The sequence below is a fragment of the Cnephaeus nilssonii genome, assembly GCF_951640355.1.
Source record: "Cnephaeus nilssonii genome assembly, chromosome: 2".
NCBI lineage: Eukaryota > Metazoa > Chordata > Mammalia > Chiroptera > Vespertilionidae > Cnephaeus > Cnephaeus nilssonii.
In genome coordinates, this window is record NC_137073.1 from 49,115,674 (window position 1) to 49,142,381 (window position 26,708).

General features: G+C 43.8%; 1 protein-coding gene across 3 annotated transcripts in view; it reads left to right on the plus strand.

Moving 5' to 3' along the window:
- The window catches only part of MCC (MCC regulator of WNT signaling pathway), a 378,683-nt gene that overhangs the window by 114,045 nt on the left and 237,930 nt on the right, over positions 1 to 26,708 (plus strand). The window contains exon 1 of one of the 3 annotated variants that reach the window (XM_079784447.1): positions 8,066 to 10,999. The exons of 1 other annotated variant lie outside the window; for it this stretch is intronic. In XM_079784447.1, coding sequence (XP_079640573.1) covers positions 10,991 to 10,999 — 9 coding nt within the window. In that variant the 5' untranslated portion in view covers positions 8,066 to 10,990. Of the gene's footprint in view, positions 1 to 8,065; positions 11,000 to 26,708 lie in introns of those variants that run through there. One more of the 3 variants, XM_079784446.1, reaches the window with a different exon arrangement.

Genomic DNA, 26,708 nt, shown 5'->3' on the forward strand with positions numbered 1-26,708 from the left:
GGTCATCTCCATAACTAAAGGACACTACTTTGTTGCCAACCTTTCAAACTCCCAGCAGCATTCCACATAGATTGCCAGTGTCCTTGACATACTCACCTCTTGGCATCTGTGATGTCATATCTTCACTTATTTTCTTCCTCAGTGAACACTGCTGCTACTGCTGCTCCTCCTCCTTTTTCTCCTCCTTCTCTTCCTTCTCCTCCTCCTCTTCCTTCTTTGTTAATCCTCACATGAGAATGTTTTTCCCTTTGCTTTGAAGAGAGAGGGGAAGGGGGCAGAGTGATAGAGAAACATCGATGTGAGAGAGAGAGATGGACTGGTTGCTTCCCACATGAACCCCAACTGGGGGTGGAGAGAAAACCCCCAACCCAGGTATGTGCCCTTGATGGTGAATTGTGAACCCATGACCGTTCTGTGTGCAGGCCAGCACTCTAACCACAGGACAGTGAATGCTTTTCCTTGACCTCCCTTGCTGATTCTTTTCCTCTCCCCAACCTGGAAATATTTGAGCCTCTCAGTGGTAAGTCCTGGGACTGCATCTTTTCTTGTGCTCACTCTCTCCCTAGGTGACCTCATGTGTGTTTGTGGCTTTCAACATCAACTATAACCTGTATGCTGAGGACTTCCAAATCCATATGTCTAGCCTGACTCGCCCCTGAATCTAAAACTCATTTATCCAATTCTATTGACATCCTCTTTGATATCAAATAGGAACCTCCAATTTAACGTGTCCAAAATGGAACCCTTGATTCTCCCAAACCCAGTCCTTCCCCACAGCCAGTTCTTCAACCCCCAAACTGGTAGTCATTCTGATTCCTCTCTTAGTCTTATTACCTGCATCCAATCATTCACCAGGTCCTGGTCACTTTTATCTAAATATATTTCAAATTCATCCATTTCTCATCATTAATTTTTTTCACTGAGTTTCAAGCCATATGCATTCTCTTACCAGATAATTGCTATAACCATTAACAGGATTCCCTGCTCTACTTGTATGGCACTACCACCCACTCTTTACATAAAAGCAAAATTATTCTATTTTGTTATTTCTTATCATGAAGATCTTCAAATATATACAAATGGACAGAGTAGCATGAATTCCCATATACCTGTCACCCAACTTTAATAGTTATCAGTTCATTGAGAACCACATCTATTTTCTTGCCTCCTCTAGTATTTTGACACAAATTCCATATATTATATCATTTTACTCCTAAATATTTCAACATATGATCTATAAAAGGTAAAGACTCTTTTAAAGTATAATCACAAAGCCATTAACACATACTAAAATTAGTAAGTTTTCAATGTCATCAGACATCCAAAAAGTATATTTCTGAATGTCTCATAAATATCGTAATTTTTTATAGTCAGGTTGTTTGAATCAAGGTCCTAATAAGGACCACATATTGGTTGATATGTCTGTAGGATTCCTCTTCCATTAATATCTCACTTGTTCATTTGCTTTTTCCTCCTCCTTGCAATTGATTTGTTGAAGAAACCAGACTGTCCTGTAAAGTTATAGTCTGGGTTTTGCTGATTGCATCTCTGTAATGTTACATGTTCTTTCATGTTAACAACTGCTAGGATGGCTTCATAGGTGGTATTGTATTCTTCTATCAGAAGTCATGTGTTTGGTTGTATGTCTTTTTATATATATATTAGTATCCATTGTGCTTTATCTCTGAATCCATTAATTCATTAGCAGTTGCATAATAGGGATATTCTATCCATCTTCATTTATTCACAAGAATACTTCTATAAAGAAGGGACTTCCTTTTGTCTACCTTTTACATAACCTAGTGGTAAAGTTTGTATAATAGATTTGCCTTTTAAAAACATAAACTGGATTGTATCTCTATCCTGCTTAAAGTCTTCGTGTGGCACCTCCATGCACAAAGAATAAAATCTATGACCTACACACCTACCGCATAGTCTGGCTCCTCCACCATCTTTTTCACCATGCTCCATCACACTGTCTACCTACTAATTAAAATTTAAACTAAATATAAAACTTGAAGTTTATTGAAATTTATTGGAAAAGTAAAACCCTTTTCTATTCCCAAGATTTTGTCCTTGCTCTGAGAAGTACCTAGTAGGTACTTCTTGACCTTCAAGCTGCAATGTTATTTCCTCATCAAGGACTTCTCTGATAGCTTTACTTAAGGAGCCTGCTCTCCCTCATCACAGCTCCTATTTAATTCTTTTATAGCACCATCACAAGTTGTAACTACCTTCCTTATTTGTTTATTAATCATTTCCCACCAAGCATGCTAGCTCTGGAAAGCAAGGATTTTTTTCTGTCCCACACACCACTGAATCCTAAGGCACAACACAATAACTGCACACAGAGTGCTTTTCTTTTTTGAAGGAATGCCACAAACTTGCTGAACGTACATGTCCTCACCTATATAAATGGGATGCAGGGATGAGCTAGGTAATTGCAGGATTTCTTCCAGTTTTTAACGTTGTTCTCTGGGGACATTAGAGACCAAGACAAAGACCATCTAGTACAATGCTTCCCAAATTCTTTATGTTGTGGTACCTGGAGCAAATGATGTTTGTGATGGGCAGGCCATTGAGAGAAGAGCTGGTTTGGTGGTTGGACAGAGGGCCACAGGAGTTGGAATAGGGAAAAAACATTTCTAGATTCAAGAGGGTGGTGGGAGAATGGGGTGGGCTTAGAGATTTAGGGCAGGAAATTCTTCTGAGTATATACTTAGAGAGCTCCCTGACTTTTATGGCCCTTGAGGACTTAGAGGCCCAGGACTTCCTGCTGTCTCTGCATTTTGAAATCCTCCTTTCCCCTGAAAAGTCACTTTCTTCTTCAGGAAATCCCACCAATTTAGCATTATTTCAAAGCACTCTCTTTTTACAATGCAAATACTTTGGGCTTGGTTGAGAAGGTTATGAGTATTTTTCACCTTTGTGTGAATTAGCTTAAGTAGACTGCTTTCCTCCTAAAGTCTGAGGTATCCATGTTGTGTTTAGTTTAAGAGAGTCAAGGTGGAAGGGGGTAACTTTGGAGTTTGGGTCCTTGTGTGAGCTGCAGGAGGACAAGCCTGACTCAGCACAGTGGACTCCTGTGGAAGACAAGGGTGGTTTGGATACCCTAGGAGAGAGGGCTTAGGTCAGCCAGTCCCAAAGATTCAGTCAATTTCCTTAAGTTTGGAGGTCAGGATCTTTGCCCAAGATGTTTATTACCAGTAGAGGATACAGAGAAACCCAGTATAGAATCCATGCTATGTAGAAATCACTGAGGTCAGCAGGCACACATAGAGGACCAGACTGGCACTGATAGCAGAAAGGCAAAGCCAGGGCACCGACAGCATGCGATTGGTGCACAGACCCATCCACTCATTCAAACAGCAACTTCTTTCCCAGGACTACTGCTCACTGCCTCCTCTTCTCCCAGAGACCAGAAGAGAAGAGAAGAGATCAGCCTTAGAGAAAACAAGGCCCAGGAAGGAGGGGGACGCAGGCCTCAGGATACTGCAGGTAGAAAAGCAGGTTTTCCTCCTTCTCCCAGACCTTCACCCTGATCCTGATAAATTCCCCTGCCACTTCCTGCCCAGACTTCTGAATAGGAGCTTACACTTTGCAGAAGCAGAACTTGGAGAAGCTCTTCAGGAGGGATCATGCTGAGGCAGCCACACTGTGCAGGGATTTGAGGCATGCACAGTTACATACTTGGTAAACTCTGGTGAGTGCTAATTTTGAGACCTTTTTCTTATTATACTGGAATTGCACTTGGGTCTTCATTCCCCTTTGGTGTGCTCAGATGACATGCTGAGGAACTCCATAGGATATTGACTCCGTTGCATTCTTGTCTATAGTAATACCTTAGATTTCTTGATAGTAGAGATTCCCAGACTAAGGTTAAAAAAAATCACAAGATTTAAGTTATAGAAAACACACACACACACATACACATACACACACACAAAACAAAACAAACAAACAAACAAAACAAAAACCTTAATTTCATGGAATCTTAGATTAGAAGACAACTGATTTGGACTCCCCCTTGTTGCATGAAATTCTACATGCCACTGGTTTTCGGTGTGTCCCACCAGCCTTTAACCTATGCTTAAATAGTGTCAGGGGTGGGGATCACAACTATTCTATTCTCCTTGCAGTGACAGGCAATTTCTGGTCTTCCTTGCCTTAAGTTAACATTTAATTATAAATTATCATCAGTCTTTATTAACCCCCCCCCACCACAATCACACAGAGGACGTATGATAACTTTCCAAATAAGTGCTATTAGTTATTGTGTATCTGAGGCCTTCTTTTGACTACTCTATAAATTCTCCATCTGTCCCAACTGTTGCTGGTCTCCTAGAAGGAGCATTGGAATCCTCCTCTTCTCCAAGCCCACGGCAAACCTAATATCATGGGTTTTGTCCTTGGTCCTTTCCTTCCTTCCCTTTTCAGGAACTTTGTTCCATCTTCCTTCTCTCTCTGGGTCTCCAGGGTTTCCCTTAGCCACAGGCTACAAATATGCCTATTCTACCCTCTACTCAACATTGCTTACCTACTCTAAGAAACTATCCCATCTCCTGATTCCCTGTCACCATCAAATTTATGAAAAGTGTAGTACACAGTTATCACCCCAGTTCTTCATCATTCCCTGAAGCAATCTGGCTTCTGTCTCCTTAGCTTTGTAGAAATGTACCTTTGGAGGACAGTAATGTCTTTGAAATGGACTTCTATCAGTCTCCAGGCTTCTCCTCCTTGCCAAGCCCACTCTATAGCATATTTTGAGGTTGCCCCTTCTGTCTTGACAACATCTCCTTTAGACTCCCAGACTCAGAGTTCTCCTGGTATTCTTCCCATTTCGGCAAGTGGCTTTCCCCACCACCATTCCCTCTTACTTTTTTGCCTCTATGAAAAAGACTTTCCTTAAGGTAATATCCTCAGACCACTTCTCTTTTCTTTATCCTCTCCTTGGTAGTCTTTACCTCATTTCAGTTTCATTTATTATTCTTTGTTTAAAATATGTTTTTATTGATTTTTTTTTTTTAGAGGAAGGGAGAGGGACAGAGAGATAGAAACATCAATGAGAGAAGAAAAATCAGCTGCCTCCTGCATATACCCCACTGTGAACCCAATGGTTGACCTCTTAGTTCTTGGGTCTATGCTCATCTGCTGAGCCACACCAGCTGGGCTCACTTACTATTCTAATAGGGGTAACCCCAAGCCTCCACTTGATCTCTATCTCAACCCTGACTTATCTCTATAGCTCCATTTTAACCTTTCTGCTGAACATCTCGAAAAGGTTAAAATTATTGGTGGCAAGCAGGCTAAATAGCCATCTCAGATGGTGATTAAAGAAACTTTGAATTTATTTAAGGAAAAGGGGTTAGGGGTTGGAAATATCCAAAGGGAAGAGCTATACAGCACTGAGCCAAAGGGTATTGGGTCCATGATGGCAGCAGAAATGTACTTAGGACAGTGAAGCAAGGAAGGGCATAGAAGCAGCAGGAAAGCCTGGGCTGGGCTGCTCTGGCTCACTGAGAAGTCAGGGCCGTGGAGACAGACAGGTTCAGGGGGTTAGCCCAGGAGGAGCTGCCACTCTCGTTGCTCCCCTTGATTGCAAGTCACATGGGGTCCCTTAGAGGTTGGGGGGTATGTGCCTGTGGGGGAAGGAGAGGAAAGGAATGGCAAAGGCATGCTCCTTGGAGGGAGAGTGCGCACTGTGTCCTTTGTCCTGAGTTATCTCTCTCAGGTGGAAATCTTAGGGGAGTTTTCAGGGGAAGGCCTTAATAGAATAGTCATCAGCTTTCCAGGTGTGCTCTTTCAGGGTTGTGGTCTCCACTGATTGCTCAGTGCCAGGGCAGGGAGTCAGTAGTAAAGTAGCTGGTCCTGAGGCAGCCATGTCTGATTTTGCTGCTTTTCTGGGCTTGGAGCTGAAATATAACTGAGGCCTAGATGTTATCTTTAGAGAGGAATTTCAGGGGGTCTAAACGGCCTGACCAACAACATGAAAGATCAGGCGTCCAAACCGAATGACCAGTATTATGCTAGGGAAGGATAGGTTGCCCTGAGTGTGAGGTTCTTGTTTTCCCTTGCTGGTGAGTTTCTGACCTGGCCCAATATCTAGATGCCACCTCCAACTTATGATATCCCAAACATAGTTTCCTTCTTAACCTATTTATTCTCTGGAATACCCATTTCCTCTCTGCTATTCTCCCCTTCTCCCTCTGTTCCACGACACCCGCCCCCCCCCCCCCCCCCGGTTTTTTAGGACATTGCCCAAAATCCTGTTCAAACAAGTTCTAGATCGACAAGTCATTTTTAAGTTCTTTTTCCACACAATTTCTGTCTACTCTTTTTATAGCATCTGCCCCCTCCTGTCCATTCCCATTGCCCCAACTTAAATCAGGCCCTTGTAGCCTCTTGCTGGTATGTTGGTGTATAATCCACTTGGCATGTCCATTTCCCACTTTCAATTTGCCATATTTACTGCTGCCAGATGGTAGTGGGATTGCATCTTTTGTGGTGGTTGAGTATTAAAGTCATTGTTTAAGAAGAAAATTTCTTATTGTTAATATTACTCTTAAAAATGCCGTATATTGCTCATAAAGCAAAATCTACAGACATATTGCCTCTTAATAATTTAACATTGCCAGTTTTTCCTCCACTTTTGGAGCAGATCACTTTTCTTTTTGTTGAATATCAGATTAAGTCGTCTGCTTGGTTTTAGTGGCCATCTAGTATGAAAATGTTTCTTAATACGCCTTAACTACTTTCTTTTAAAATATGTTTTTTTAAACTCTCAGCACTAGTCTATTTGAATTCATGTTAGTTACTCATGAGTGTGATACAGATTCCCTGGAATGTATAAAAGCACAGTTCTGATCCTGTTATTTCTGTGCTCAAAAACATTTAGTGGCTCTCCATTGCTTATCAGAAGTCCCATTTCTTCAGCCTCACACTCAAAACTGTGCATGATCTGGCTTCAACTCACTCCTCAGCCAGGTTCCATCCCAGAATGGAATGTCCCCACACATGTTTTGCACATTCCCTTCTCCGTCCACACTTTCTCACACTGTCCCACTGGCGGATATACCTTGTTCTTACTCCCCATTTCTGCTGGGTTCAGCCATTCTTCAAAGATCATCTCACATGCTGCCTCTCCTAAGATTCCTTTACTGACTCTTCTCCAGCCCAGCTCAGCCAAAATCCTACTTCCTTTTCTGAATTGCAGTAGGTCTTCATTTGTACTGCATTTATAGCAAGTATCATTTTCTGTCTAGAATTTCCATTTTTATTTACTTTTTGTATGTGTATGTGTTAATCCTCAACCAGAGGATATTTTTTCCATTGATTTTTTATTTTTATTTTTTAGAGATAATGGAAGGGAGGGAGGAAAGATGGAAGAAGGGGGGAGAGAGAGAGAGAGAGAGAGAGAGAGAGAGAGAGAGAGAGAGAGAGAGAGAGAGAGAGAGATATTAATCGGTTGCTTCCCACACTCGCCCAACTGGGGCCAGAATTGAATCTGCAACCCTTCAGTGCAAGGGCTGACACGCTAACCATTTAGTCACAACAGACAGGTCTTTATTTACCATATTTTTCCATGTATAAGACGCTTTTTTTTCTAAAATCATCAGACTGAAAATCGAGGGGCGTCTTATACACAGAAGTCAGCCAAGGAGGAAGCCGCACGGTTACATAGCTGCCCATACCTTGTCAAACAGGCTTCCTCCAATCATGAGCCTTACTGTTACTGACCTCAGCTGACTTGGTAATTGGAGGTAGAGGTGGAGACTGTGCAGTTGCAACAGGGACAGGAGTGTTCTGAGCCCAGAAAGATGTCAAAAAACAAAAAGATAAATACCGGTAAGCAATTGTCTTACTCTGCAAAATTCAAACTGAATATAATCAGCTATGCAAAAGAGCATGGAAATGGAGCTGCAGAGAGACAATTTGGACCTCCTCCCACTGAATGTTTAATCAGACAGTGGAGAAAACAGGAGATGCCAAAAAAGAAGAAGGCCTTAAGATGAAAACCAGCAAAATGTTTAAAATATTGATTTCTTAATTTGGGGTTGGAAAAGTGGGGGGCATCTTATACATGGGGGTTTCTTGTACATGGAAAAATATGGTAAGTTTTATGAGACTATAAACAGTATGGACAAGGTTAGTGCTTGGATCTTCTTTATATTTTTACTAGAGGCCTGGTGCACAAAATTCTTGCACGGGTAGGGTCCCTAGTCCTGGCCAGCGATCAGGGACGATCAGGGCCTTCCGGCTGCTGGCTGGGACCTTCCTTCTTTCCACGCTGCCCCCTGTTGGTCAGCACACATCATAGCGAGCAATAGAACTCCCGGTCGAACTCCCATGGGGACACTTTGCCTGTTACCCTTTTACGTATATAGATATTCTTTCACCATCTCCAACTTCAAGCACCCAGACAGTTCTCAACAAGTTTGAATGAATAAATAAGTAAAATAATGCAGCTTCCCAACCCTTCCCCATGCAAAAGAATGTCTCCCAATGTGCTGTAGTCTGGCACTGCCCCAGAAGGTAGGGCTCCGGGTTCCAAAGAAGCAGCAAACTCTTCTTCATCCCAGTAGTGTCTCTGGTCAGGCAGTGAATGAACTCAACAGGAAGGCAGATGGGCAAGAAGATAAATGCAAATGCAAACCTCTTTGCTCCTTCTTACAAAGCAAAATAAACATTCTGTTTAGGGAAAGAAAAAGAAAAAAGACCTTGCAAATGTACAATACAATGGCTTTTTCATAGAAGGCTTCAGGAAATGCCAAGGTCTGTCATTGGGGTTGGAGACAGTTTGCTCCCATTGTGTAGAAAGAGACGGTTAATCCCGAAGACCTGCTGTTTTAAAGGATCAGACACGTTTCAGTGCATCTCAAGTTCAGTGGGACTTGAACCTTTATGGAGAGAAAATCCCCTCCCCGCCTTGTTTTTAACTCAAGGCTGAAGGGAAGCTCTGACTCCAGGAGTTCACTGGATATAACAGCCCTTAAATCTTTCCTGATTCATTCTCCAAACCCCAGAAATACAAATCTAGCTCTGCTCGCTCAGATGCGCGGTAAGATTTTAAAGGAAGGTCTGGGGGTTGGAGAGGATGGGAATGTAATATATTTAAGGACGGTCTGGGAGTTGGGGACGAAAGGTTATTGGAGCCGCTCTTACATCTTTCAAGGGGATGGGACATCTGGATCTTTATTGTGGACATGCAGAAAATGTAACCTGCCCGCAGCGACAGAGGGAGTCGGACGGTGAATTTACACCCTCCGTGTTGACTTTAGACTGTGAGGGAAAATAACCGCCCTGCCCTCTTGTGAAATCTTAATGGACCGTGCGAAGTGCACAGCGTGGCCTGATGTACGGTGTTCAGATTTGTCTTGACGTTATTGAATCGTGCCAAGCGGCTTCCAGGAGGGAAGGTGTTTTGTTTTGTTTTTATTTTTTTCTGCACAATTTACTCAGGTGTCTTTCCCTGTTTCTCTTCTCCCTCCTGGACGTGGGTCCTGGAATCACTTGGGTCCTAGAGAGCTCTCTCCCGCGCACGTCTCGGCTCGGCCTCCCGTGGGCTCCCCCCCCCCCCCCGCCCACCCCTTTTCTCTTCCTGGCCCCGCCTCCTCCGCGCGCCCCGTAGCCAGCAGCTAGACAGCTGTGTTCAATCAGAAACCACTTACAACTCCAGACGGTTCAAACGGGAAACTTCGGCGTGAAGCGCAGCTCCGCTCGGGCTCTCCTGAGCTTTCTTTCCTTCCCCGGAGCCCGAGGAGCGGATCTTCCTCGCCCCGCCGCCCGGCTGTGTTCGGGAGCTCGACGAAGCCCCTCGAGGGCGCAGGGTCTTGCTGGGAGGTGCCCGCCAGCCTGGCCATGGGGGTCGGCGAGACACCGCAGGAGTGGTGAGGCGGCCGAGGGTGGCACTGCCCCGGGACCCGGCGGTGGGCGCGCGCGGGCGGGTCCCCGCGCCGGCTCGGCCGCTGCAGCAGCTGCGAGCGCGCCACGCCGCCCAGCCTCCTGCAGCAATGCCGCCTCGCCCGTGAGTCGCCAGCCGGCTCCGCTCCTCTTCGGAGGGTTGGCACCCTGCGTTAGGACTGCACCACTGTCCTGGGTGAAAATGGCTGTCTAGACGAAGATCTGCCCGAAGGGACCAAGCCGTGGGTATCGAGCCTGTTAAAGCCTAACTCACGGCTCCGAGACCTGGAGGAGGAGCTCGGCTCTGAAAAGTGCAGACATGAATTCTGGAGTTGCCTTGAAATACGGAAACGACTCCTCGGCGGAGCTGAGCGAGGTAAGGAACAGCTGAGGTCGGGAGCTCTGGTTTCCTAGGCAGTGGCTTTTCGACCCCCCACTCCCCCCACCCCTCGCCCCCCGCTTCTTAATCTCCCCCAGCCCTATACCGCACCCGCCTCGCACTCCCTGTCTGGAGGCAGCGCAATTAAAGATTAATAGATTTTCTGGATCTTGTTTGAACTTGCAGTGTTACTCAGGAAATGACCTGAACTGGCTTGATGTTTCAGCCTGAAACGAGTGGCTGAAAGATTAAGAAACAAGCTTCTCACCACCCGCCAAGGCGTTTTGACTCTCCGCGGTCTGGGTCCCCTGTCCCTTCCCACACATGTCCCCCAGTTTATGTACAACACTCCTTTTCGTATTCACAAAATACACGGGGACCCCAGCTGAGCTTGAGCCACCGGTAACTAATTTGGCGGGGCCGGGGAACTCATTGGATTATGCAATCTACCACTTGGCTCCCACGTGGGATGCGTTTGGATCCATTCGGGCAAAGGTGGTCTTTCCGCGGCGGAGATGCAGGACCGCGCTGGGGAGGGGCGTGGGGAGGAAGCACATCAAAGCCGCTTAGAACTTTGTTTCCTGCCGGGACTGTACTCCTGAGTCTCTGAGGCCAGAGCATTTGCAATTCCTGGCTCTTACGGTAACATATCCACTTGAGTGTTTGAGACCTTGCTTTGAAATTAAAGGCTACATCAAACGGCGTGCAAATATGGGAACGGTAAGATGCCCAAAGCCACCTTTTTGATGACTTTAGGGATGCCTGGGGCATCCCCCCCCCCCCCCCCGCCCCAAGGTTTTGAATACCTGAAAAGTAGTGATGGGAAACCTACAGAACTGGGAGCTCAGAAGAAAGTCTGAGACGGTGTCTACAGCGGGAGGCTTGATGGCTGTAGGATTTCCTCCTAGCGCCATCCCTGAGCCATTTCTGGGAGCAAAAGTAGAATAAATAGTCTGTGCCTCTTCAGTATGGCTGAAGAAAGGAAAAGGGGGGCGGGGGGCGGGGTGAAGGCCAGTGTAAAAACAGCCGGAAGGCAGATAGAAGTGATGTCAGATTACTTACCGTGAAGGGAAAATGAAAGGCTCAAGTCCTCACTTGGGGAGAGGGCTGGTGATGGAGAAGGAAGGGGATGTACACGGGAAACTCCATTCGGTCTGGGGCTGGTGTCCAGCACCCCAGCCTGGTGCTCTAAGTGTCTTACTGCTGTGCTGTGCTGTGCCTGCTGGGGTTTGGAATAGCATTTTGAGGTGTTGGTCCAATGAGTAGAGGCATTTCCTAACCCCTCTGCTTTCCCTTGTGATGAAGAAGATGGGAGATGCAAAGGGTAGGGCTTAATTTAGAACTGGGAGGCTGAGGGAAAGGCCTGAAGACCTAAGTGGCTTTTGCCAATTTTAAATGCAGGGGGAGGTTTCAGATCTAAAAAGAACCCAGGTCCTGCTCCGTTACTAACCCTGTTTAAGGAGAAGCCTTTGACTTATCTACTAAGGTCATTTAAAAACTAAAAAACTAAAGGCATACTTCTTGCAGAGAGTCTTGGCCAGGCCTTCCACATTGTTTATTTCTACCTGGCAGCTTTCACACTTTCAGCTGAAACGTGCTGTTCAATTACCTCTGTTTCAAAATGAATCAGCAAGAGAGAGGAGGCCTGGGTTGACTTTAATAGTATTGGCAGGGTCAGGGAGTACATTAGAGGAACTGAGTATCTATAAAACCCAGGTGGGAGGTAACACTCTCCATCCTGTGTCTCCCGTGCCTCGTTTTCCACTCCTTAGAAAACCTGTGGCCAAAGGTAAGCCGTGAGGGCGCTCTGTGACCTCTGCATTAGTTGGAGCAATATTTCAGCATTTCAAGACATAGTTTTGTCCCTAAGGCAATAAACAAGTTTCTGCCCCAACCATATCCTTTACCAAATTTTCTTTCCTTTTTCTCAGTGTCTGCTCATTCATTGCTTGCCTTCTTTAGAGCCTTCTTTTTAGGCTCAGTGAGTTAGTTGCTCCTCCATCCCCCAATCCTAGTTTCCCTGCAGATTAAGTAGTTGCAACAGATTGTAAAGGTGTGTGTGTGGCGTGGGGGGGGGGGGGGGGGGAGGGGGAGGTTCATACCTTATGGACTCTAAATGTCATGGGCAATAGTCCCATGTTCTGTAATATCTATAGATCAGTAATGATATGGACCCAGGAAGATTCTAATACAGTTCATTTGTATTTCTCACTTTACCCTTGTTTCACAATCTCTTCTCTTTGGTGTAAAGGAGAGTTTCTTCTTTTCACCATCATTTTTCTCTTAAACACTGGTTTTGCTTTAACATCTTGGGGGGTGGGGGGCAAAGTCCTCATCCTTTTTTGATGGTTGGCTCCTCCTCATCTGGAAGCAGAGCTACTAAGGTCATTTAGAGTCCCCTGAGGGGCCCCTTTAATGCCATCTCTCTTATTGCCCAGGAGTCTCTACACTGCCTGGAGGTCACCATGGGGTCAGATTCAGCCTGATGTTCATCAGGCATTTCAGGGGCAGGAAAAACTCAAAGGGCTCAGCATTATTCTGAAACAAGAGGCCTCTCTCGTTGGCGTGGACTTGTGAGCTTATCCCTTGTGCAAGGGTCCTCTAGCCATAGGAGTCACTGACTTTTTGACAGTGTTGACACTGACTTCATAACATCCTGAACAAGGGAAGTGACTTGAATCCATTGCTAGTTGTAATCTTCTGGATCTTCACCAGAGCAGCAAGCTTTGGTCAACAATTGAGGGGCTGACCTCTGCCTGCCCTGCTCCAGGAAAGCTTCCTTACCAGAGAGATTGGGGGTGAGGGATACTAGAGGAGACTGAGAGGGCTGGGTGTTGGGCGTGAGGTGTTTTGCATGTGTGAGAACTTTAAGATGCTGGAAAACAGGAAATTCATGAATGTGTTCCTGTTGTGTCTTTAGTTTGAACAATAGCTGTTTAAGATCCTGTGAGGTGATTATAGGAGAGAGTAAAATGCCCTCTACCTATGGTCATTCATTGCATTTTTATTTATCCATGACCACAAATGGCTTATGTCAAGTCTGAACACTTGAACCAAAACAAACTAGTCATTAGCATTAACAAAGGTAATTCAAAAGGAAAATTTGAGAAGCATGAATTGGCTATTCTTTTTTTTCTTTTCTTTTCTTAGCTATTAGCTGTCCCTATCAAAGACTCAAAGGATGTTTTTCTTTTTCTAATGGAAGGTTAAGGAAGGACTTTAATATCAGCCAAATCGAAAGTACTTAGAAAATTAAGTGGTTGGCTTTCAGTCTTCCTCCAAGATCAAGAAGCTGACTGGACACACTGCCAGCAGCATTAGATTAAATTCTCCCAAACCTTGTCAAGGAAGGCTCTGAAATCTCCTTCCTCAACTCCGTGGGTTTTCAGTTGGCAGTTAATTCTGTTTAACTTGGTAAAACCTGTGAGACCAGTTTCACAATCACATCTCTTGGTCCTTGGAGTAATTCAGACTTTGGGAAGAAGTCTTGTGCAACATTATCAGAGTACGACTTGAATTTACTCATCTTTACAGAATACCTGTCCACCCGATCTGCTTGTCTAATAGGCAGCTCTCTCTTTATGTAGCAGAATAAAGAGTTATCTTTAAGAGTTTGTTCTTCTAAGTCAAGAAAGAGATTTTCAAGGTTTTCACAGATTTAACTGAATGGCAAGATCTCAACAGAAAAGCTCCTATGATATTGCTGCATGAAATATGAATTTAATGTTGAAATGGAAATCATTGTTATTGTTCTGATATTTTGAATTTATTTTGTAAGCGTTCTTATATTGTTCTTAGTTATCTTGAAAATCACAATGAGCAAAACATTCTTTAAATTCCTGAGGGGGGGGGGAAGAGTTCTTTTCTGGCAATCATGAAAACCACTGGGAATGAAAAAAATTATTTTCTAATGCAAAGAATACTTTGTTCGAAGCAATTAACTTATATTTTTGTCTTTAAAATATTAAACAATGAATAGGTAAAATTCTCCCATCACAATTTATTTTGAAACCTTAGTTGCCCTGGAAATTGTATTTCCCTAACTCTCTCCTCATCACATTATTCAAAACTTCTTTCATAAGATTATTCCACTCCTGAATATAGGCTATCGAGGGAACTCCCTGCTTTCACCATTTACTTGTTGGGTAGCTACTGAAACCCCACATCTGCACTGATACTCTAATTAAGAAGTAGATTATATGGGAGAAAATTGCTCTCTAGATAGATTATCTCGTATGACTATCTCTAAGTGGCCATCTCATAGATGTACTTACTCTTTTTAGTCAAGTTACACAGAATCAGAGTCAGAAGGGCCTGTGAGATCGCCTAGTATTCCCACTCCCCATTATACTTCTTCACCCTCCTCTGTTTCTATAGACTCCCACTTCCTTGTAGTGAGGTGGTTAATGTCTGTCTTAGCCACAGATGATAAGCACCAGAAGGGCAGTAGTAAGACCTGTCAGAGTCCTGCACATAGTAGGTGGTGCTCTAGGAATATTCGATGAATGAACACCTTGCCTCTTCTCTCTCTTTCCCTTTTTTATGAATATAGAATTTGAAGAATTGATTTAAGAGGCTCTTTGGCTGTGTAACAAACTGCCCTCAAACTTAGAGACTTCAAATGACAATCTTATTTGCTCCTGATTTTGCAATTTGGGCAGAGTTCAAGGGGAAAGACCTGTGACTGCAACTGGAAGATCCGCTTCCAAACTGGCTTAATCACCTGGCTGGCAAATCAGTGCTAGCTGTAGGCTGGAGATCACCTCAGTGCTCTTGGAAGTGGGCCTGCCCATGTGGCTGCTTGGATTTCTTCTCCCTGTGGCAGCTGGGTTCCAAGAAGCAGGAGGTGGAAGCTGAAGGTTCTTTTAAAATGTAGGACTGAAACGGGCACCAGGTCACTTCTATGTGCTCTACTGGTCAGAACAGCTATGTCCTTAGCCCAGAGTCAAAGGGTGAATAAATAGATCTCACCTGTCCAAGGGGGATGTGACAAAGAATTTGCAACCATTTTTAATCCACTCCAGAGGCCACAAACTGACAGAATCGTGTCTGAAACAGTGGTCTCTTAAGTCCCGATGTTTGGCAGTAGTCTTCGTTGTTTTGTCTTTTACTATTAATTCTGTAATAGCTAACACTTTCTGAGCATTTCCCAGGCATTGACATACTTTGTCAAAAAACCCTATGAGGCACATTCTGTTATGCCCATGTTACAGGTACAGAAGTTGAGACCAAGATTATACAGATTATAATGGTGGAGTTGGGAGTTGAGCCCAGGTCAACCATTTGTACAGGGTTTCTTTCATCGGTTTCTGCTCTGAGCTTTTGATCACATGTTCCTAGGAGAGAGTATTCTATTTAATAAGCCTGTTTGACTTGACTTGTATTGTAATCTCTGTTCAATACCCAGAGAAATGTTTTTGATAAAAACGAAATGGATATGATTAAAAAGATATGGTCACTTTCAAGTGGCTGAGAAATTCTAGGCATTGCAGAGCCCTAAAAGCAGATTTGCAAGGGAGATGGGGGCACCGAGACCTCTGTCCCACAGGGTGTGCTTTCAGGGGCGTCTGAGGGATTAATGCTACGATATTTAAGGTGCAGAAGGAGAAGGTTTCCTTTGTCACAGGAATTAGGGTTCTCCCACCCCTGCAGTTGGCTCAGTCACTGTGGGTTGTAGAGTGCTGGGGTTGGTGAAGAAAGCCAGGGAACCCAATGAAATTGGCAGCCAGCTGGGGTCAAGGGCAAGGCAGCAGCTGGAAACCAGGTCCTGAGGAAGCACGGAGAACATCAGTGAGACCCTGCGTCAAACCCAGCTGCAAGGGGAAGTAGATCGAGTGTCTGGAACCAGGTGGTAGTCAAAGGGACAAGAGAAAGGAGAAGTGTGGTGTGAGAAGAGGTTAGTCAGAGACCAGCTGCTGATCTGGACTGAGATGGCCACAGGCCCCAAAGCAAAGAGATTCTGAGGAAGTGCTTTGTCCAATCAGGAAGTTTTAAAATTAATTCCAAGACTTTCATATTAAGAGCAGGTAGGACTGTGGCTAGCAGATTTGAGGTGCCAGAACTTTAAGTGGGGGCACCTGTCTAGAGCAGGGTATGAGACGGTAAGCTCAAAGGTGCGGTTTAATAGCTGCCTGAAGCTGATTTATTGAATGCAAGTCACGTGGATGGCTTCTTCGGAAGTCAGACTGCAACTGGAAGGTAAAACCTGCACTTGGAGCACAATTAAGAAGTTGTTGATGAGCAAAGATTGCAAGTTTAGTTTTTGATCACTGGAATCAAATTTCAGAAAACCAAGATTACATTTTAAGTAATCTCTAGATTCAGGGAAAGAGGTTTGTGTTGCTGAGATTACAGAATCAGACAAGCCAAAAAAGACTCAGAAGATTGATAGATAATAGTTATAACATGGATTTTTTTTTTAACATCAGCAAGGGGATGTCATGGCAGAAATAAATTATATGCAATTATTTTCTTGAACTCTCCCTCCCCCTAACCATAGCCAGATTCCTAGCAGTGGTATCTTTTACTCTTGAAGGAAACAGAGTAACATGGATTCAGATAAAGAGTTCAATTTATAGAGTAAATATTTTCTGGGAGCACAGAGCTATCCTCTTTTTCTAGCAAATGTTCTTTTTTTTCTTGCTGAACCAAAATAGCCAAAATTAGTACATATGCGAAAGAGGACATCTTTGGGGAGGTCTGCATTATCGTAAGGAGTGACTGAGGTTTGCAATTTATATATGCAAAATTTTCAAGATATTTCTTATACTCAGCAAAGAGATTAAACCTTGAAAAACTTTGTGGGGGCTAAGGGGAAGCAAAGAGATTGAATCTTGAGAAATTTGGGGGGAAGGGGGAAATCCAGAATTAGCAGCTGTTGCTGCTACTGCCATACCAAAAAACAAACAACAATAAAACACACACAAAAACCCAAACTATAGGTTTAGGTTTGTTAACTTTGTAACTGAGCAACCAAAGCTACTTGATGCTTTGATTGGTAGGATGTTTTGAAGCGGATAATTTGAGTCATGAGGTTTGATCAGTGCTTGGAATGTATGATGGGACATTTGGGGCCAGAGGTGGAAATGCATCTTAAGTCCAAGGCTTTAGTGTTTGGTTACCTGAGAGCAGAAAGTCTCCCGAAGCCTCTGTGTGTGCATGCATGCCAGCTAAGGGCTCCAGCTGGATTGTGAGGAATAATAATGAGGCAGTTGTCAACGGAAGAATGCCAACATGGAAGACGATTGCCTGGCAGTTAGGAAAGCAGTGGAGTCCTCTGGGTGGCTTCATGGTAAGAGTGGGAGTAATTGCTTGCCCCTGTTTCCTATGGGTTGTATGGACTTGTCCATAGACTATGTGGCACACGTATGAATACTTGCTCCTGCCTGGGCCCCTTCGTCCTCCCAAGTTTGTTCTTTCTTTCATCTGTGTTCAGAACTGACAGTAATGATCTCCAGGCAGGGACAGAACAAAGCCCATCACTGTATTGCCAGCACCTTGACAATATGTGCATAGTAGGGCATCAACAAACTTCAGAGTTACTTGTTTGGACCAAAACCCAGTTTCCATGTCAGAAACTGACTGATGATTGACCACTTCACATTTTTGTTAAAGTGCACATTGAGGGAATTTAGTTTGGTCATTATTACTGTAACTCTCTGTTGCCAATTTGTTTATTCCACAAATATTGTGTGCCTTCTATATGCCAGGTGCTGTTCTTAGGTCTGGGGATACAGACACAAGCAAAACTGATGTAGTCCCTGTTCTAATGGATCTTACATTCTAGGAGGAAACAGATGAGATGTATGTCCTGTGGTGATACATGCTTGAGAGAGAAAATCCCACAGGGGCTGAAGGAGAGAGGGATGCTATCACAGTGATCAGGGAAGACCTGCCTGCAGGAATCTGTGATTTTAGATCTGAATGAAATGAGGGATAGAGCCACACAAAGATAGGGGGTGGTCATTTCAGGCAGAGGGAAGAACAGGGCCAAGGTGCAAAGGTGATGTGGCTGGGAGTATAGCAAACAAGGGAAACAAAAAGAAATGGTCTGAGAAAACAGATCTGCCTACATCACCTACAGCCTCATTAGCTGTGGAAAAGAATCAGGATTTCTCTAGAGCGTTTTGAACATAACCTGAATTTTTTAAATCTGTATACTTTTTTTTTTTTTATTGTGGGGCAGTGTAGGAGAGATGTCAAGAAGAGGAGGAATTAGCAAAGAAAAGTCCTGGAAGGCTTTGTCCCAAAAGCCTATTAAAGAAAGTATTTTCAGAAGAGGCTAGCGTGATCAGTCATAAAATGCTTCCCCTTTTGCTCCACTTCCTTCAAGTCTATGCATATTCCCAAACTTTCAAATTGTGTCATTTTCTCCTATCAGAAATAATTGTTATAGTCCATAAAAATAAACTATAATTATGTTTTTGACATATTCAGCATATTTTGAGTTTATTTCCCCCCCTTAAAAGGAATGGTTTAAAGAACTGAGTGGCATGGACATCGGCCAGGAATGATTTGAAAACTGCCTTTCCTTGATGGACAGTTCAGGGTGGATGGATGCTGATGATGGAGACTATAAGTGGGTCTGAATTAGGAAAATGGGTTTTACTTTCCACTGTCACTTGGACCAGTCGCCTTCAATTATTTAAATCACTGGCTTTATTTTTTTTTTATTAACTTTATTCAGTTCATTGGTTTATAACAAATACAGTTTCAAGAATCCTGAAATGCTGACACTTCCTTTTTCCTGTCGAAAAGCTTGTTGGGAATCAGATTACTTGTATGGCCAGAAAGTTGCATGGGCAGCATGAGACTGCACAAAGGGGATGCTTCTGTTGGGGCTGCCACTAAGTTTATCTTTGATTTGCATGACTGATGAGGAAACTGAGGCCTGAATAAGGCTGGCTAGTGGCAGAGTGGGGAATGTAGAACTCATATTCCTTTTAACTCCCAAGAATATGTTTTTCTTTTCTTCCTCACCTTCCTCTGTTTCTGTGTCACAGGATTTGCTTTAAAATATGTGTTATCTAATGTTCTGTTTTTATTTTAAAAGGAGGAAGTCTCATTCTTCAGGAAATCTTGTCTACATATGGCATTACCACCAATCACACTATTAAAACAGTTGGACTAATTTGTTTTTAGCTCTGTGCTTTCGGGTGTATTGTGGTTGCTCTCAGTAGGTTTTTACGGGCCTCTCAGGTATTAAAATCCAAAAGGGCAGTTGCCTTCTTTTGGGGGTAAATGAGATGGGCTTACTGTTTGGTGGGTTTGCCAGCTGCTATGTGCTGATGGTGCATGACTAGGTCAACCCTCTCATCCTTTTTTAAATTAAAAAACTATGCTAAAATAATATAAAATGCACCATGTTACCATTTTTAAGTGTACAGGTCTGTGGCATTAAATACATTCACATTGTGGTGCAACTTTCATTACCACCATCTACAGCTCTTTTTCATCTTCCCATTGAAACTCTGTACCCATTAAGCACTTAACTTTCCATTCGCCTTCCCCTGCCCTGACCCCGGCCACCACCATTTCTGCTTTCTATCTCTATGATTTTGACTAATCTAGGTACCTCAGATAAGTAGAATCCTACAATATTTGTCCATTTATTACTGTTTATTTCCCGTAGTGTAATGTCTTCAGGGTTCTTCGATGCTGTAGTATATGTCAGAATGTCTTTTTAAGGCATCAGCTGATGGCCACTTGGGTTGCTTCCACTTTTGTATATTGTGAATAACGCTGCTATGAACTTGGGTTTACAAATATCTGTTTGAGTCCCTGCTTTCACTTCTTTTGGGTATATACTCAGAAGTGGAATTGCTAGAGCATATGGTCATTCTGTTTAGTTTTTTTATTTTTTATTTACTTCTCTATAACAATCTACACTGTTTTCTATAGCAACTGCACCATTTTACGTCATGCTCACCAGCAATTCACAAAGGTTCCAATTTCTCCTCATCCTTGCCAATACTTGTTTTTGTTTGTTTTGTTTTTTAAATAGTCATCTAAATGGGTGTGAGGTTTCTTTTTTGCAATTCCCTAATGGTTACTGATGTTGAGCATCTTTTTATGTGCTTGTAGGCCACATGTTCTGTGGGGAAATGTCCATTCAAATCCTTAGGCCATCTCTTAATTGGGTTGTTTGGGATTGTTTTGCTGTTGCAGTGTAGTACTACCTTCATGCTTTCTACATATCATCAGTTCCCTACCCCTCTTTGCCTTTGTTTGAGTCTGATTTTCTCCATGGTTGGGGCTTTGCACGGCACTTATCCCTTGCTATTTCCAGATGGAGTGACGGCGAGTATAAACTGAGGCATGAAAGTAAACTGCTTCTCCACGGAAAACAAATGGGCTCTGCTCAAGCCCAGGAGGCTCCTTAAATCACTTCCCGATGCATCGTGGGCCCGGTGCGCATTTCACAGGCTGACACCCAGCAACTCTCCTTGCCCTCAGACCAGCCGATCTCTAGCAATGTTAGGCAGGCACCAACCAGCGTTAAGAGTTACGTTCATGGCATTTGAAGAGTTACATTTCTTTACCGACATGCTGTGATTTCACAGTGTGTAAAGAGGAATTTTAGGAGAGTGCTTTAGCAAGAGGAGTCTGTGGAGAGGAGCCAGGAAGTCTGAGGCTGGCCTGTTAGATTAGATAACTGTTACTTTATTTCTTGGTGCTGTGAATCTAATCCCAGTTAAACCAAAATCTAATTTATTTTCATGCTTGATTGGGAGCACTTCTGATTAAGTGTTGGGATGAGAGTAAGCACCATGTAAGACTACTGTGGGAATGAGATAGACCGGGGGCTTCTGTGCCTGGGCTGATTATTAATAGGGCAGCGATAGTTAGGAGGAGAGATGAGGGAATAGTTGAGTTGGACCCCAGGACAGGAGGAGTTTTTATTTCCAACTTAGAATGGTAGATTTAAACTCAAATTTGGAATCCCCCTTTTTCATGATGCCCTGATATGTGTAAAGTGCCTGTGGCATGATTGATGGAGTGACTTCCAAGACTGTCTCAATTCGGGCTTCTGAGCTGCTTATGAAAATGCTGTATGGACACACATGTAATTACTGCCAAAGCAAGTGTCTGATGCTGATAAAGCTGCCTTCAAACCCTTTCATTCACCACATGTGAAAGATGGGGCATCTTTCTTACTTGGCATTAAACTGTCCCCAACTAGAAATGATGACATGTTGGGGTCAGGGTAATATGTTAAATGAAAGGTCTCTGCTTTTTTCGCCACCTTCTTTACTAACTTCACCACAGGGTCAGGTCACTTGATTCATCTCCTCAGTTTCTGTCTATAAAACTATGTGTGGTCAAGTTGTGGGCTTCGCTATCCTAGCTCGGTGGTTTGAAGAAAGTTGCTTTTCTGGGCTGCACACTCCCTATTAGAAAATGGTGAGAAGAAGAATATCCACCCAAGGCGAACGTAGCAAAGACCAGTGACATACCTACGTAATGCTTACAAAGTGCCTGGTGAATACCAGTGGTTAGCTCTTGCTTCTATGATAACAACAACAATAATAATAGTTGCTGTTTTGCTGCTACAGTGCTTACCTGCTACAGGGAATGTGCCAAGTAGAAGAGAAGCACTTTATAAACCGAACATTACTAGCTGTCATTGTAAGTGAGCACTGAAATAATTTAAAGGAAGTTCTTAAGCGGAGACAAATATGTCATGGAGACAGTATCAGGAATCCTGGGAGACTCACAGTCTGCTGATGTTTTTCTCTCTGGACCTTAATGCCAAAAGCTCATTCCCTGGGAAAAAAGTCTTCCAAATATTGATAAGTCTTCAAAGAGAACATTGGGTATTTCCTTTTTTTTTTGGATTCGCAGAGCCAGGACGTTAATGAGCTAACAATTGGCAATTCTAATTTGCTTTTAAATTTTTATTAGTTTTGTTTATTATTTTTATTAATTTTGTTCTAATTTTGTCCTGGCTGTGGTATCTTCAGGTCTTCTTGTGCCCAGAAACTGACCTTAGGATGACCATTCTGGTTGATCCATAACATGAGAGAGGGAAGGCACAGCAGGTGCCTCCCGGCCCATGCCCAGAATAGGGGTGCATTGCAGAGAAAAGACCTCTGTGTTGAGGTCTCATGTGTTGAGTAACTGTTTCTTTCACAGAGATAAGATTTTATCAGTGATGCACCACTTTGTGAATTCCCTTACCAGCTGTGGTCTGTTAACTGGAAGAAGGCTGCAGTAATGCCATTGGGAGCTTTGCTTGGGAGTGGCAATGACGGATGGAGATACGCCAGCTGGAGGCGAGAGCGGAACCTGGGTAAATGGGTTCCAGAGGACTTGGGATGTGCCCCACAGCAGTGAAAGCCATCTTGTTTCTGTTTACTGCTAACTTTGTATTTGAGTGGTGGTTGTTTTTTTGTTCATCCTCACCACCGAGGACATTTTTCCCATTGATTCTTAGAGTGGAAGGGAGGGGGAGAGACAGAAAGAGAGAGAAGCATTGATGTGAGAGAGACACATCGATTGGTTGCCTCCTGCACACACCACAACTGGGGCCAGGGATCGAGCCTGCAACCAAGGAATGCGCCCTTGACTGGAATCAAATCCAAAATCCTTCCGTGTGTAGGGTGACACTCTAACCTCTGAGCAAACCAGCTAGGGTGTGAGTTTTGTGGGTTTTTTAAAATATATTTTTATTCACAGAGGAAGGGAGAGGGAGAGAGAGAAACATCAATGATGAGAGTGAATCCTTGATCGACTGCCCCCCTGCGTGCCCCACACTGAGAATCGAGTCTGCAACCTGGGCATGTGCCCTGACCGGGAATTGAACCGTGACCTCCTGGTTCATAGGTTGATGCTTAATTACTGAGCCACTCATGCCAGGCTGAGTGGTTTTGTTAGAAAGTAAAAAGCCTCTGGTATTTTATTAAGGCTGTGTCTAACGTAGGGGTGGGTAACGTCCAGCCTCGGGCAGTATAGGGCCCACGAAATCATTTGGTCTGTCCCTGCCAAGGTATTAGGGTGAGCTAATGAAATGTTTGACCAGATAGAGCAGGCTAATTTTTAAGTTGATAATTTTGTATCAACTTATGGCAAATGATGTTATAAATATCCACATAGTCCTTGGCAGAAAAAAACTTCCCTACCCCTCCTCTAATGGTAGGAAGGAGGAAATGTTGAATTATTTCCTCTCGTGTTTTCAAGTTCTTAGTTTGGTCTTTTGCTGAGGAGTGTATACCTGAGGGCCACCGGAAGGAAACAGATAGGAGTCATAGACCTGAGGCTATAACATCTCACTTTTTGGTTGTGAAGTTTTGGACCCCTTGAACTTCAAGCCCCGGCTCATCTCAGTGGCTTAAACTACCATCCCTAAGAAGTTGCCTCACATATCTCTATCTCCAACTCAGATCAATTTGAATATTCAACAGGTAAAAGGAGAAGCATAAGTCTTCTGTAAAATTTTCTTGTGTTTAGTATTCCTCCTCCTTCTCCCTCCTGCCCTCTTGGGAAAACACAGACACACACACACACAGACACACACACACACACACACACAAACTATCTGTGCCCCCCCCCCACCCATTGCAGTCCTTCCTGCATTGGTGTTCCTTTGTACAGTGACACCAGCTCATCTTGGGCCCCACAACATGTCACCTTCTCCAGAAGGCCTTTCTCACCTCCCAGTTAGTGAGTGCCACAAACCCCATGCGGTCTGGCAGTGCTACTCATTCCTCTGACTAACCCTCAGCATTCTATATAATGTGATCGGTTTATGTATTTCTCTGTCTCAGAAGCTTAGCTGGTGGGGGTGGTCAGTGGCCAGAAAAATGCTTTCTCTCAGAGCACATTCTTGAAATGTGGTTGACAGGAGGCATGTCAGTTAAGAATGATGAAAAGAAAATAAGACCAAGATGGGGAGTTGTGGGGGGTGGGGGGGGGGGGCGGGGGGACGAAGGCGGGGGGCCGGGGGAGAAGCAAAGGACAACAGCTTTTGTACCAACTAGTGGGCAAATCCAGATTCCCTCTCCCTGAAGTTGGATCCTGGCTCCACCTCCCCGCCATCTCCTTCTGAAGGCAAACAGGGCCCCAGGGGTTGGAGAGCTTTACTTCCAGGCAGACCTCCTGGGAGCCGCCAAGCCTGGCTCTGGGTATTCTCTCTTGGGAAGAGAAGAGATCTGAGTGGAGGCTGTTTGGAAGCCGGCTCTCCTCTTGGGAATGGTGGGAGTAGCTCCAGGAACTGGAGTTCGAGTGTGTTATTGTATTAGAAATGATAAATGAAAAGGATGGGAATGCTAATATTTCTGTTGAAATATTTCAAGGGAAGCAATCTGATACAAAATCACTTCGGTTTTGTCTTACAAGTATTCCTTCCCTTTATGCATATCCAAGGCTAAGTCTATACTTTTTAAAACAGGTTGCCTTCAGTACAACAAAACTGGTTGTTGAATGATGCCCAATAATAGTTCTAATATTCAAAAGCATCCTTTTAGAAATTACTGTTGTCCATTGACACTGATTAATCTACAGTAAAATTGTTAGAACTCGTGATAATGCCTCTCGCCTTATCAAGGGTGCTTTCCAGTTTAGAACTAATGACTATGTGGAGTTAAGGATAAGGGTGTGGAGAATAATTTTATATATAATGTGCCCTACATGCGAAAAGACAACCTTTCTCACAAAGGTAGGGAAGTCCCTGCAGTGCAGCATTAGTAATCATTTGCAAGGGACAGAAATACGTTAATAGCTTTTCTCAGTGAATGATTCTTAATTTGGTGGGAATGATAAAGATTGTAATTCACTTCACTAATTTAGGTTTTTACAAATATCAGTGTTCATAGGTTACTGTGTGGAGCTAATAAGGGACTCCAATGAGGCCTGAGGTTACTGGGCGGATTTCACTCAAACTATGACTGCAGTATTCCTCCGTGGTAGAATTTAATTTCCCACAAAGCAATGATGCTGTGGGTGTCCCTACGTGCCCTGAACAATGGCGCTTACCTGGGCAGGATGGGAAGATTGGCACATATTATGCCACGAAATGATGAGGCTGATGTGTGCTGTCCTAGAAATACTACTTAGCACAGCAGTTGGTGTTGAGAAGTTAGTGTGATCAGTTATGTGCAGAGTTCTGAGGTTTATGACTTAGATAAGAAATTAACCTTTTCATTGCTCCTCTGACTACCAAGGAGCCCAGGTGAAGGCCGATGGGCTTTGTCCTTTACATTCTTGCCTTGAATTCACCAAGTAAATTGAAGAAAAATTTTAAATTTTTCTCTAACATGTTAATACTCTCACATATTAATACTAAATAAGAAGAGGACAGCAGAAAGGACATTGGACTGTAAATTTCTGGACAGCATAAACCAGACTATAGAGGGGTAACAACGAAAGCAGTTAACAGTACTCAGGAGCAGCAGTCAAAAGTGTAAGCACTTTGCATGCATTTTTTATGTCATTTCCCTGCTTACCACCCTTCCTGTCAGGGTACCCAAACCCTTAGTCCCTGTTGACCTCACCAACTGCACCTCTACTCACTTCTCACCCTCACAGTCTGGTCTCCAGCCGGCTCAACCACTTCAAGATGCCTCTTTGTCTCTTGACCTCAGACCTTCACACTTGCTGTTCCTCTGCTGGTACATTATCCATATCACTAACTGTTGTTAATCTACCTCCTGCGCCTCTCATAGGACTTAGTTAAAGTGCCAGTTCCCCCTGAAACGTTTCCTGACATCACTCTGGTCTGGATTCCATCCTTTCCCCTGTGCTCAATGGCATCCGTCATTGCTCATTATAGCACTTAATGCACTGTATAGGCCTGCAGACTTGGTATGTTCTCCCAGGTGGCTGCTATTCCCCACTGACCACTCAACATTCCCTTGTGAGTGAATGACCTTAATTTAAACCTTGCAGTAGTTCCACGGGATGAGCAAGTCCTATCTTTAGAGCCATTGGGTAGTGAGGGAAAGGAAGCTCAGGCACATTAAGGGTTTTGCCCCAGGTCACACATGTAGTAGTTGACAGGACCTAATCTAAACTGGGGTCTGAATCCAGAAGTCCCTACTATTTGCATGATACCCACAGCCTTGTAGAATCATCTAGTCTTGGTCTCTAGAACTGGCATGTTAGGACCTGGGGTTGGTGGGTGAGCTGGTAGGTGTAGGGACGAAGAGGGATGGAGGTTAATGTCCAGGCTTCTGAGAGGATTGTGCTGGTGGGTAAGATTAGGTTTCATGTGAAATCCAGTTTTGGGGGAATGATAAGTCTGGATTTGGGCATGCTGACTTGGAGATGCCTGTCAGTCAACTCAGTGGAAATGTGTGGTTGGGAATGCAATAATGAGGCTCAGAAAAAGGTCGGGATTTGGAAATGCCTGGTCTTCACGGCTGTTCACTCACAGTGCAGATTAGTTGATGGCTGATATTGTGTTCTCTCCCAGCCTCTCCCCAGTAGATGC